The sequence below is a fragment of the Eptatretus burgeri genome, chromosome 2 (genome assembly GCF_056783735.1).
Source record: "Eptatretus burgeri isolate ZD-2024b chromosome 2, Ebu_testis_v1, whole genome shotgun sequence".
NCBI lineage: Eukaryota > Metazoa > Chordata > Myxini > Myxiniformes > Myxinidae > Eptatretus > Eptatretus burgeri.
Genome location: NC_140962.1, coordinates 17,626,316 through 17,638,815, shown reverse-complemented (window position 1 = coordinate 17,638,815; position 12,500 = coordinate 17,626,316). Strand labels below are relative to the sequence as shown.

The window sequence follows — 12,500 nt, the reverse complement described above, 5'->3', positions numbered from 1 at the left end:
CGAATCCTTGCTCTTCGGGTCCTCACCAAACGCAGATGAGAGTTTCGGCAGGGGCTGCTGGCAGCCAATATTGATCTCTGTAAAGCATTCGATTCAGTGAATCGGGATGCCCTCTGGAGGATTCTTGGTCTTCGTGGGGTGCCATCAAAACTGATTGATCTGATGTCTGAACTCTACTCTGGTACTGAGAGTGCTGTGAAATGTGGTGGTACCATTTCTGACTTATTTCCAATTGTTACTGGAGTTCATCAGGGGTGTGTTCCGGCCCCCACACTTTTCAGCACTTGGATGGACTGGATTCTCGGGAGGATGACAGAGAGATCAAGCTGTGGTGCATCGTTTGGGAATGTCAAGATCTCGGACCTTGATTTCGCAGATGATGCAGTCATCTTTGCGGAGACTTTAGATATCCTTTTGGGGGCCCTCGAGGTGCTGAATGAGGATTCGGAGCCACTGGGATTACGGGTTTATTGGGTCAAAACTAAGATCCAGGCTTTCGGTGACATCTTGGATGCTGCTGTCCTGTCAGTGTCTGTTTGTGGTGAGGATGTTGAGGTTGTGGAGAGATTCACTTACCTTGGCAGTGATATTCATGTCTCTGCTAGCTGTGACTCAGCAGTCAAAAGACGTCTGGGTCGGGCCTGGGGAGTCAAGGATTCACTGGATCATGGGGTGTGGCACTGCCGGTACCTGTGCGGGAGGACGAAAGTCCGAGTCTTCAGGTCTGTGGTGCTTCCAGTCTTGCTCTATGGATGCGAGACTTGGATTCTGGCCAAGGATCTGAGACGGAGACATAATTCCTTTTCGAAGCAGGTCTCCTCGGAGAATCCTTGGCTATCGCTGGTCGGATTTTGTGTCCGAGGGGTTGCTGAGAGAGACTCAGATGAGATTTGTTACCTGCATAGTCCGTGAGGGTCAGTTGCGGCTCTCTGGACATGTGGCTCGTTTTCCTGATGATGATCCTGCTCACCAGATTCTCTCAGCGAGGGAGTCTCGTGAATGGAGTCGGTCAATGGGCTGACCACATGCTAGTGGTTGCAGCAGGTTGACCGGCATATCAAGGATATGGGGATGGGCCTGGCATCTACCTGGGGGATGGCCAGATGGAGGCCCCTGGAGTATCGGTGGAAAGTGGACGCAGCAACGCGCTGTTCTGGGAATGCTCCCATACCTGACCTGACCTGGTTAATCCAGGGCTGATAAGGTGTGTATGTTGCAAAAGGGCCTCAATGGGTGTGAAGGGGTCGAAACGGTGTGGAGGTCGAAGACTCTAAGTGGTGTCAATGATGTTATGGGGTCTAAAGGAGTGATATTGGTCCAAATGACCTCGTCATGACTGTATAAAACCCCTATTCAGGTGCATTGTGGTAAATAATCTGTTTTTATAAAGTTTCGTTGTGATAAACTATGGGAGCTCAAAGCAGAAAGATCACAAACAAATAAACAGCAAAGCAACTTACCTTATTGTGAGGTGGTTGAAGGAGGTTTACACATTGGCACATGGCGGCTTGAAGATGGCGGCACGTGCACTGCAGGCCATCAGCCATGGCTCAGAAAGTGCCTGAAAATCAAGTTTCGTTCCACTCATCGGCGGAGGGGGGAGGGGTAGACAAAACCGTGATAAATATAATATGATCGCATACAGTGGAGAGAACAAGTATTTGATACACTGCCGATTTTCCAGGATTTCCCACAAGTTTACAAAGCACATAGAGGTCTGTAATTTTTATCATAGGTACACTTCAACTGTGAAAGACGGAATCTAAAAGAAAAATCCTGAAAATCACATTGTATGATTTTTAAATAATTAATTTGCATTTTATTGCATGAAATAAGTATTTGATACATCAGCTTAATATTTGGTGCAGAAACCTTTGTTTGCAATTACAGAGATCAGACGTTTCCTATAGTTCTTAACCAGGTTTGCACAGACTGCAGCAGGGATTTTGGCCCACTCCTCCATGCAGATATTCTCCAGATCCTTCAGGTTTCGGGGCTGTCGCTGGGCAACACAGACTATCAGCTCCCTCCAAAGATTTTCTATTGCGTTCAGGTCTGGAGACTGGCTTGGCCACTCCAGGACCTTGAGATGCTTCTTTCGGAGCCACTCCTTAGTTGCCCTGGCTGTGTGTTTCGGGTCATTGTCATGCTGGAAGACCCAGCCACGCCCCATCTTCAATGCTCTTGTTGAGGGAAGGAGGTTGTTGGCCAAGATCTCGCGATACATGGCCCCATCCATCCTCCCGTCAATACGGTGCAGTCGTCCTATCCCCTTTGCAGAAAAGCATCCCCAAAGAATGATGTTTCCTCCTCCATGCTTCACGGTTAGGATGGTGTTCTTGGGGTTGACCTCATCCTTCTTCTTCCTCCAAACACGGCGGGTGGAGTCTAAACCAAAAAGCTCTATTTTGATATCATCAGACCACATGACCTTCTCTCATTCCTCCTCTGGATCATCCAGATGGTCATTGGCAAACTTCAGACGGGCCTGGACATGCGCTGGCTTGAGCAGAGGGACCTTGCGTGCGCTGCAGGATTTTAATCCATGACGGCGTAGTGTGTTACTTATGATTTTCTTTGATACTGTGGTCCCAGCTCTCTTCAGGTCATTGACCAGGTCCTGCCGTGTAGTTTTGGGCTGATCCCTCACCTTTCTCATGATCATTGAGGCTCCACGAGGTGAGATCTTGCATGGAGCCCCAGACCGAGGGAGATTGACTTATCTTGAATTTCTTCCATTTTCTAATAATTGAGACAACAGTTGTTGCCTTCTCACCAAGCTGCTTGCCTATTGTCCTGTAGCCCATCCCAGCCTTGTGCGAGTCTACAATTTTGTCCCTGATGTCCTAAGACAGCTCTCTGGTCTTGCCCATTTTGGAGAGTTTGGAGTCTGATTGATTGAGTGTGGTCAGCTGTCTTTTATGCAGATAATGAGCACAAACAGGTGCAGTTAATACAGGTAATGAGTGGAGAATGGGAGGGCTTCTTAAAGACAAAACTAACAGGTCTGTGAGAGTCGGAATTCTTTCTGGTTTGGAGGTGATCAAATAGTTATTTCATGAAATAAAATGCAAATTAATTATTTTAAAATCATACAATGTGATTTTCAGGATTTTTGTTTTAGATTCCGTGTTTCACAGTTGAAGTGCACCTATGATAAAAATTACAGACCTCATCGTACTTTGTAAGTGGGAAAACCTGCAAAATCGGCAGTGTATCAAATACTTGTTCTCCCCACTGTATATCCAAATACAGATGTATCCAAAAGTTCTCCACTCAAATAGCTGCAGTTATTGTGTATTTTCATCTTGAAAATCGATGCATTCGCCGCACTCTCTCATTTGAATTTTCTCCACTCGGATCATGTGTCGGCCACGTGACGCCTCGACAGCCAATAGATCAACTGACATCATATGCAAATTATGTCAGACTGTCATTTGACCAGCGAAGTTGTCCAAGATGGAAGCTTACAGCAGGGAGGAAATCACCGGCTGCTGATCGGCGATTTTTGATGAATATGGCCAGTGAGGACGCTCCCCCGTGTATTATTCACCAGGACAATGTAGCGAACGAAGAAGTCAAACGTTTTACGTCTGTAAGATGGGATGAATGGAGAGAAAGTGTCAACAAATGGCTCATCTAAGACGGTCACGAACGACGTTTAGCCGAGAGTGCCGGCGCGGGAGGACTAACTTCGATCATGGGTCGATTGTACCTTGAGTGCCGGTGTAGAGATTTCAAGCTTCCCCCTTTCAAGTAACCTCCAGGTAATCTCAAATCGATTTCAAGTTACCCCTGGGGGTAGCTATCATTTCGCCGACCTCCGGAAGGATGACAGGCTGAGTCAACCCCCCCCCCCCCTGGTGCATTTATTCAGCGGCCGACGGGGCTTGAACTCAGGACCCTGGGATCCCAACTCACCACCCTAACCACGACTCAGGACCCTGGGATCCCAAGCCACCACCCGAACCACGACTCAGGACCCGAGGATCCCAAGCCACCACCCAAACCACTGAGCCAACACCAGGCTACGCATTCAGCATGTCATCCTTCCGAGGGCGGCGAAATGAGTACCAGTTCCAGTGTGTGTACTGATAGAGGGACACTGCATCAGCGACACAGTCGCGCTTCAAGAAATGAGACCGACCCTGGCAGCCAAGCTGCCATACGAGCACCACCACCACAACGAAATTGTGAATTAAAAATAAGCTGTTTTCATTGCCTTTCTTATACATTGATATTATTGCGTTGTTTCCATAATTGTAAATATAGTTTGAGTTGGTTAAAAAGATATACCAGTTTGTCTATTTGGATCAACTATATCGAAGAAGGATTTCATAAAAATGTGGCAAAAACTACAACTGTATGAGAAATACTGATTTCAATTCATAACAATGTTAAAATAAAATCATTCATAATAAAATCAAAATTCATTGCAAATTCTTTAAATGCAGTCACGTGGTCAATGGTTTTTCCCTCATTAGTTTTCAATGTCAATTAAATTATTATTTTTTGTAAATAAACATACATAAATAAATGTTTTGAACGGAGTAATCTGAAATCGTCGGGGGTGGGATGAAATCGATTTCAACCTACCCCCGGGGGTAACTTGAAATCTTTACGCCGGCACTCTCGGCTAAACGTCGTTCGTGACCGTCGAAGACGAGCCATTTGTTGACACTTTGTCCATTTATCCCATCTTCCAGACGTAAAACGTTCAACGTCTTCGTTCGCTACATTGTCCTGGTGAATTATACATGGGGGAGCGTCCTCACTGGCCATATTCATCAAAAATCGCCAATCAGCTGCCGGTGATTTCATCCCTGCAGGAAGCTTCCATCTTGGACAACTTAGCTGGTCACATGACAGTCTGACATAACTTGAAAGGGGGTAGCTTGAAATCTTTACACCGGCACTCCAGGTACAATCGGCCCATGATCGAAGTTAGTCCTACTGCGCCGGCACTCTCGGCTAAACGTCTGTCCAGTCAGAGATATAATTTGCATACGATGTCAGCCAATCTATTGGCTGTCGAGGCATCACGTGGCCGACCTGTGATCCGAGTGGAGAAAATTCAAATGAGAGAGTGCGGCGAATGCATCGATTTTCAAGATGAAAATACACAATAACTGCAGCTATTTGAGTGGAGAACTTTTGGATACATCTGTATTTGGATATACAGTGGGGAGAACAAGTATTTGAGACACTGCCGATTTTCCAGGTTTTCGCACTTACAAAGCACGATGAGGTCTGTAATTTTTATCATCGGTCCACTTCAACTGTGAAAGACAGAATCTAAAACAAAAATCCTGAAAATCACATTGTATGATTTTGAAATAATTAATTTGCATTTTATTGCATGAAATAAGTATTTGATCACCGACCAACCAGTAAGAATTCCGGCTCTCACAGACCTGTTAGTTTTGTCTTTCAGAAGCCCTCCCATTCTCCACTCATTACCTGTATTAGCTGCACCTGTTTGAACTCGTTATCTGCATAAAAGACAGCTGTCCACACTCAATCAATCAGACTCCAACCTCTCCACAATGGGCAAGACCAGAGAGCTGTCTAAGGACATCAGGGACAAAATTGTAGACTTGCACAATGCTGGGATGGGCTACAGGACAATAGGCAAGCAGCTTGGTGAGAAGGCAACAACTGTTGGCACAATTATTAGAAAATTGAAGAAGTTCAAGATAACAGTCAATCTCCCTCGGTCTGGGGCTCCATGCAAGATCTCACCTCATGGAGCCTCAATGATCATGAGAAAGGTGAGGGCTCAGCCCAGAACTACACGGCAGGACCTGGCCAATGACCTGAAGAGAGCTGGGACCACAGTATCAAAGAAAACCATAAGTAACACACTACGCCGTCATGAATTAAAATCTTGCAGCGCACGCAAGGTCCCTCTGCTCAACCCAGCGCATGTCCAGGCCCGTCTGAAGTTTGCCAATGACCATCTGGATGATCCAGAGGAGGAATGGGAGAAAGTCATGTGGTTTGATGAGACCAAAATAGAGCTTTTTGGTTTAAACTCCACTCGCCATGTTTGGAGGAAGAAGAAGGATGAGTACAACCCCAAGAACACCATCCCAACCGTGAAGCATGGAGGGGGAAACATAATTCTTTGGGGATGCTTTTCTGCAAAGGGGACAGGATGACTGCACCGTATTGAGGGGAGGATGGATGGGGCCATGTATTGCGAGATCTTGGCCAACAACTTCCTTCCCTCAACAAGAGCATTGAAGATGGGGCGTGGCTGGGTCTTCCAGCATGACAATGACCCGAAACACACAGCCAGGGCAACTAAGGAGTGGCTCCGTAAGAAGCATCTCAAGGTCCTCGAGTGGCCAAGCCAGTCTCCAAACCTGAACCCAATGGAAAATCTTTGGAGGGAGCTGAAAGTCTGTGTTGCCAAGCAACAGCCCCGAAACCTGAAGGATCTGGAGAAGATCTGTATGGAGGAGTGGGCCAAAATCCCTGCTGCAGTCTGTGCAAACCTGGTTAAGAACTACAGGAAATGTCTGATCTCTGTAATTGCAAACAAAGGTTTCTGTACCAAATATTATGTTGTTTTTCTTATGTATCAAATACTTATTTCATGCAATAAAATGCAAATTAATTATTGTAAAATCATACAATGTGATTTTCAGGATTTTTGTTTTAGATTCCGTCTTTCACAGTTGAAGTGTCGCTATGATAAAAATTACAGACCTCTTCGTTCTTTGTAAACTTGTGGGAAAACCTGCAAAATCGGCAGTGTATCAAATACTTGTTCTCTCCACTGTATGCGATCATATTATCACGGTTTTGTCTCCCCCCCCCCCCCCCCCCGCCGATGAGTGGAACGAAACTTGATTTTCAGGCACTTTCTGAGCCATGGCTGATGGCCGACAGTGCATGTTCAAGCCGCCATGTGCCAATGTGTAAACCTCCTTCAACCACCTCACAATAAGGTAAGTTGTTTTGCTGTTTATTTGTTTGTGACCTTTCTGCTTTGAGCTCCCAAGGTTTGACACAACAAAACTTTTCCAAACCGATTATTAACCACAATGCACCTGAATCGGGGTTTATACAGTCATGACGAGGTCATTTGGACCAATATCACTCCTTTAGACCCCATAACATCATTGATACCACTTCGAGTCTGAGACCAACACACTGTTTCGACCCCTTCACACCCATTGAGGCCCTTTTGCAACATATACACCTTATCAGCCCTGGATTAACCAGGTCAGGTCAGGTATGGGAGCATGTACCAGAACAGCGCGTCGCTGCGTCCACTTTCCACCGGAACTCCAGGGGCCTTCATCTGGCCATCCCCCAGATAGATGCCAGGCCCATCCCCATCTCCTTGATATGCCGGTCATACTTGCTGCAACCACGAGGCATGTGGTCGGTCCATTGGCCTCCTCCACTCACGAGACTCCCTCGATGAGAGAATCTGGTGAGCAGGATCAGCGTCAGGAAAACGAGCCACATGTCCAGAGAGCCGCAACTGACCCTCACGGACTATGCAGGTAACAAATCTCATCTGAGTCTCTCTCAGCAACCCCTCGTTGGACACAAAATCCGACCAGCGATAGCCAAGGATTCTCTGAGGAGACGTGCTACCAAAGGAATTATGTCTCCGTCTCAGATCCTTGGCCAGAGTCCAAGTCTCGCATCCATAGAGCAAGACTGGATGGAAGCACCATGGACCTGAAGACTCAGACTTTCGTCCTCCCGCACTGGTACCAGCAGCGCCACACCCCATGATCCAGTGAATCCATGACTCCCCAGGCCTGACCCAGACGTCTTTTGACCGCTGAGTCACAGCTCGCAGAGACATGAATATCACTGGCAAGATAAGTGAATCTCTCCACAACCTCAACATCCTCACCACAAACAGACACAGACAGGACAGCAGCATCCAAGATGTCATTGAAAGCCTGGATCTTAGTTTTGACCCAATAAACCCGTAATCCCAGTGGCTCCGACTCCTCATTCAGCACCTCGAGGGCCCCCAAAACGATATCTAAAGTCTCCGCAAAGATGACTGCATCATCTGCGAAATCAAGGTCCGAGATCTTGACATTCCCAAACGATGCACCGCAGCTTGATCTCTCTGTCATTCTCCCGAGAATCCAGTCCATACAAGTGCTGAAAAGTGTGGGGCCAGTACACACCCCTGATGAACTCCAGCAACAACTGGAAATAAGTCCGAAATGGTACCACCACATTTCACAGCACTCTCAGTACCAGAGTAGAGTTCAGACATCAGATCGATCAGTTTTGGTGGCACCCCACGAAGACCAAGAATCCTCCAGAGGGCATCCCGAGTCACTGAATCGAATGCTTTACAGAGATCAATATCGGCTGCCAGCAGCCCATACCGAAACTCTCGTCTGCGTTCGGTGAGGATCCAAAGAGCAAGGATTCGGTCAATCGTTGACCTCTTTGGTGTAAAGCCTGACTGCTCTGGACGCTGGTGGTCAAGCAGATGGTGGCGAACCCTATCAAGAATTATCCGAGCAAAGACCTTGCCCGGCACTGAGAGTAGCGTCACCCCTCGGTAGTTGTTGCAGTCTTGGCGATCACCCTTCCCTTTCCAGAGAGGGACAACAAGGCCCCTCTTCCAATCAGTTGGGATGATGCTTGTGTTCCAGGCAGAGCACAAAACTGCATGCAACGACCCGAGTGCAGCATTTCCACCAGCCTTGAGAAGTTCAGCATGGATGCCACAGATCCCTGGAGCTTTACCCCGTTTCAACTGGTTCACCGCAGCCCGTGTTTCCACAAGCGAATGTGGACCACAGTTGATTGGAGGGTCAGCAACAGGGATTGTAACACCCTTGATGTCCAACTCGACAGCTGGTGGATCAGCCTGGTACAACCGCTCAAAGTAACCGGCCCAGCAAGCCTTCACTTCAGACTCCTCTGACAAGAGCCTACCACTCTCTGCTCTGACTGCTGTGCTCCGAGGGATGGGCTTGGATGAACGCAATGCGCGAATTCCCTTGTAAGTGGGACGAGAATCAGCCCTCCACAGGTGATGCTCTACCCCCTCACAGATTCCTCGCACATAGGCCTCCTTGTCCACCCTTAGTGCATGTACAGTTTTACGCCTCAGCTCCCTGAACAGCTCAGCTCTGCCATTCAGCCTGGCCCTGCGACTCTGCTCAATGGTATCCAGTGTCCCTTGAAAGACAAAATTCTTCTTTGCCCTGCGGTGAGTTCCAAGACATCCACCGGCAACATCACGGACGGTGGTCTTGAAGGTACTCTACAACTCTTCAGGACCCCCCCCCCCCAAAGCACCCAGACCCCCAAATGTCCACTCAGCCTGTTCGCAAACTCCTCAGCTGCCCTCTCATCCTTGAGCTTGCCAACATCCAGCCTCGGCTGGAATGGTACCATTCTCCCGGATTTAAGGTTCAGCTTTGGAGTTGCTACAACAAGCCGGTGGTCAGTATTGAGGAACTGAGCACTCCGATAGACCCTGCAGTTCTGGATCATCCTCCAGTGACCATCAACGAGGACATGGTCAATCTCCTTTGCCACACCGCCAGCGTTGGAATACCAAGTCCAGCGATGAGCTTGTGGGAGCTGAAACTATGAACCAACCACCCTAAGTCCATGACTTCTTGCAAAGTCAAGCAACTTTGTGCTATTCTGGTGCATAGTTCCTGAACCATGGGGACCAACACATGTCTCATAACCATCCCTATCAGTTCCAGTCGATGCATTGCAATCCCCCAAGACTAGAAGTGTATCTCGTCTGGGTCACTGATCAACCACAGACTCGAGCGTGGCGTAGAATGCATCCTTTATCCACAATAAATGATAAAAATAAATACATAAACAAGAATTTTTTTTTTACACTTTTTATGCAATGTAAGACTGATGCCATAACGTTTACTGAAATTAACTTTACCGTAAGTTTTGTTTCATTTCGAAAAATAAAATTTCATTTTACAGTTTAGTATTGTTTTTATTTTGGATTGCATATATATGGGGGGTACCATAATCTTTTCAGTGTAAAGGGCCTCATAAGGTCTTAATCCGGCTCTGCACCTTATTTGACCCTTTCGAGAACTGTATATGTTTTTCAGACCCTTTTGGCAATTTAAGACCACTGGGCACTTTACAAGTCTTTGGATACTTTCGATCCCTTTTGTCCTTTCGCCTTTCGACCCCTTTCCTTCAGGCCCTTTTTGACACTTTAAACATTTTAGCACCTTCGACCCTTTGTGCCGCTGAGATCCCTTCGACACGTCAAACCTTTCGTCCCCTTTTGACCTTTTAAGACACGAAGCCACTTTCGACCCTGAAGAAAATTGAAAAAAACAATTGCTCCAAAAATTGTTTTTGACAACCTTTTTCATGCGCCATTCACGTCGCATCACAGGTTGCAATGACTCATCGAAACTAATATCCCAAATCGAAATTGAAATGACTGATCTGTGGATCGTCAGATCGGAAACCAGAATGAAATGCTCTGAGATATACTGAATGGAAATTTCCGAAAGCAAAGCGATGCGGAGGATAGAGAATGGGGCTGGTTGCGGACTGAAGAAGTGATGTGGAGAGGGAGAGGTGCCTGTCGGTCATCGATTGGCGTCGAGAGAACTTCGGTGATCCAAAACATGCCTAAATCCGTTTCGCAGCCAAACTTTTGTCAAATCACCCTCACTTCCAAGCAGTTTTTTGGAGGTACAACAAGCATGGATTGGAAATCCTCACTGGTAGAATTGTAAGGAGGTTGGTGAGGTTGCCATCTCCACCCACTGTGATATCTGCACATTGAATTCCCATTTCTACAAATATACTCATTTGCGGTGAAACGTCTATGAATCCGTCAGTATGGTGTGCTCTGCCAGTGCAGGTGTATATTAGCTTCCTTAAAGCTTTTATTGTAGTTTCAGAATATACATGGACAAGCCGAAGCCCCGTCACAGACGGATTCTGTTCATTCAACCACCCTCACCAGCTCACCCACACTCGAGGGACATGGACTGGACAGGGGGTGCTTGCCCCCACCTATTCATCCCCCGCCCCTGCCCCATTCCCCCCCACCTTCAATTTGCTTACCCCCACCCAAAAATTTAATTACCCCGGCCCCGCCTCTTCACTCCCCGCCCCCGTCTCTTGATTCCCCGCGCCACTTGCCCCCGGGCCCCCGCCCCCCTGTCCACCCCCTCACACTCAACCCTGCCTAATTCACCCCAGCCCCCACCCCATTTCCCCCTGTTTCCCGCTTTCAATTTGCTTTCACCCGCCCAAAAATTTGCTTACCTTGCCCCCCGCCTCTTCACTCCTCGCCGCCATCTTAACGAAAAGTGTTTATTCTGCTTCAGAGTTGAAAGTTGACTATTGCCACGATGTGCGATGCACTCTTACAGGTACGAAGTTTCTTTCAGTCCAGGTCACAGTACCGAGAAAAACGTGACGCGACCACGAGGAGGAGCACAAAATTGATCCTTCAGTATTAATATATATATTGAAGATACAATGTTTCTTGTTACATTTTTTGTGTAAAATTCACATTCTGAGGTAGTCAGCATGTGCAGAAGAGGGCTTTACATTGCAGACGGAATTTTCGAGGAGTGGAATTACACCTCTCAGCGGTAACGGTCTGTCAACGGCAGACGTAATGACGTCACAGAATGACAGATGATGTCATGACGTCCTGACGCCTCTTGACGGTGACGTCACACGTCGCCATGTAAATGAATGTAAAACGAAAATAGTTTATTCCGTTTCAGATTTGAAGGTTGATTATTGCCACTCTGTGCTATGCACTCTCACAGGAACGAAGTCTCTTTCAGTCCAGGTCACAGTACCGAGAAAAACGTGATGCGACCGCAAGGAGGAGCACAAAATTGGCCCTTCAGTATTAATATATATATATTCTTTGGCAGAAGATATGGTCGGTTTGGGGGCAGGGGGCTGCACCCCCCCTCCTCAATCCCACATCCGATCAATTGTTGTGTTCACTCGTAGTGTCATCAAATTAATGGATTCTCAAGGTGTGGACACTATTGTCTTAGTGTTCAGACTACTGTGTATGTTTGTTAAACTCTGGCAGCAGTGTTCGATTATCCTCTTACCAAAAGGTATTCCAACAAGAAACATTGGTGTCTTGAACTGGTGTTGATTAGACTTTGTGAAATTCCTTGTGAACTTTGCACCTTTTACTAGTATTGATCCCAGTTTGTGCTTGTGAGAGATACCTCCATGAATTCCTGAAGTTCATTGATTGAGGGATGGGATAGAAGCAGTGCTTAGTGGTGAGCTGTGTGGTTTTTAATGTTTTCAAACATGTCGCTTTCTTTATTTCTGATTTGTGCAACAGAAAACAGAAACTTTATTGTCAATGACACTGTCATGTTTCTGCCATACAGGTCAAGAAAATGTCACAACAGATGAGAGTGAACGACGAACGTATCAATGCGATTGCATTGAAAAATGAAGGGCTTTCAGAGAGTCTAATAAACGTTGTGAGCAAGCTGTCAGAC

The 12,500-nt window shown here is 46.9% G+C and overlaps 1 protein-coding gene across 1 annotated transcript in view; it reads left to right on the top strand.

Moving 5' to 3' along the window:
- The window catches only part of LOC147031500 (uncharacterized), a 121,517-nt gene that overhangs the window by 92,659 nt on the left and 16,358 nt on the right, over positions 1-12,500 (top strand). The window contains exon 9 of the mRNA XM_085849677.1: positions 12,387-12,500. This exon is cut by the window's right edge and continues 507 nt beyond it. Within this exon, the coding sequence (XP_085705803.1) occupies positions 12,387-12,500 (114 nt within the window). The remainder of the gene's footprint in view (positions 1-12,386) is intronic.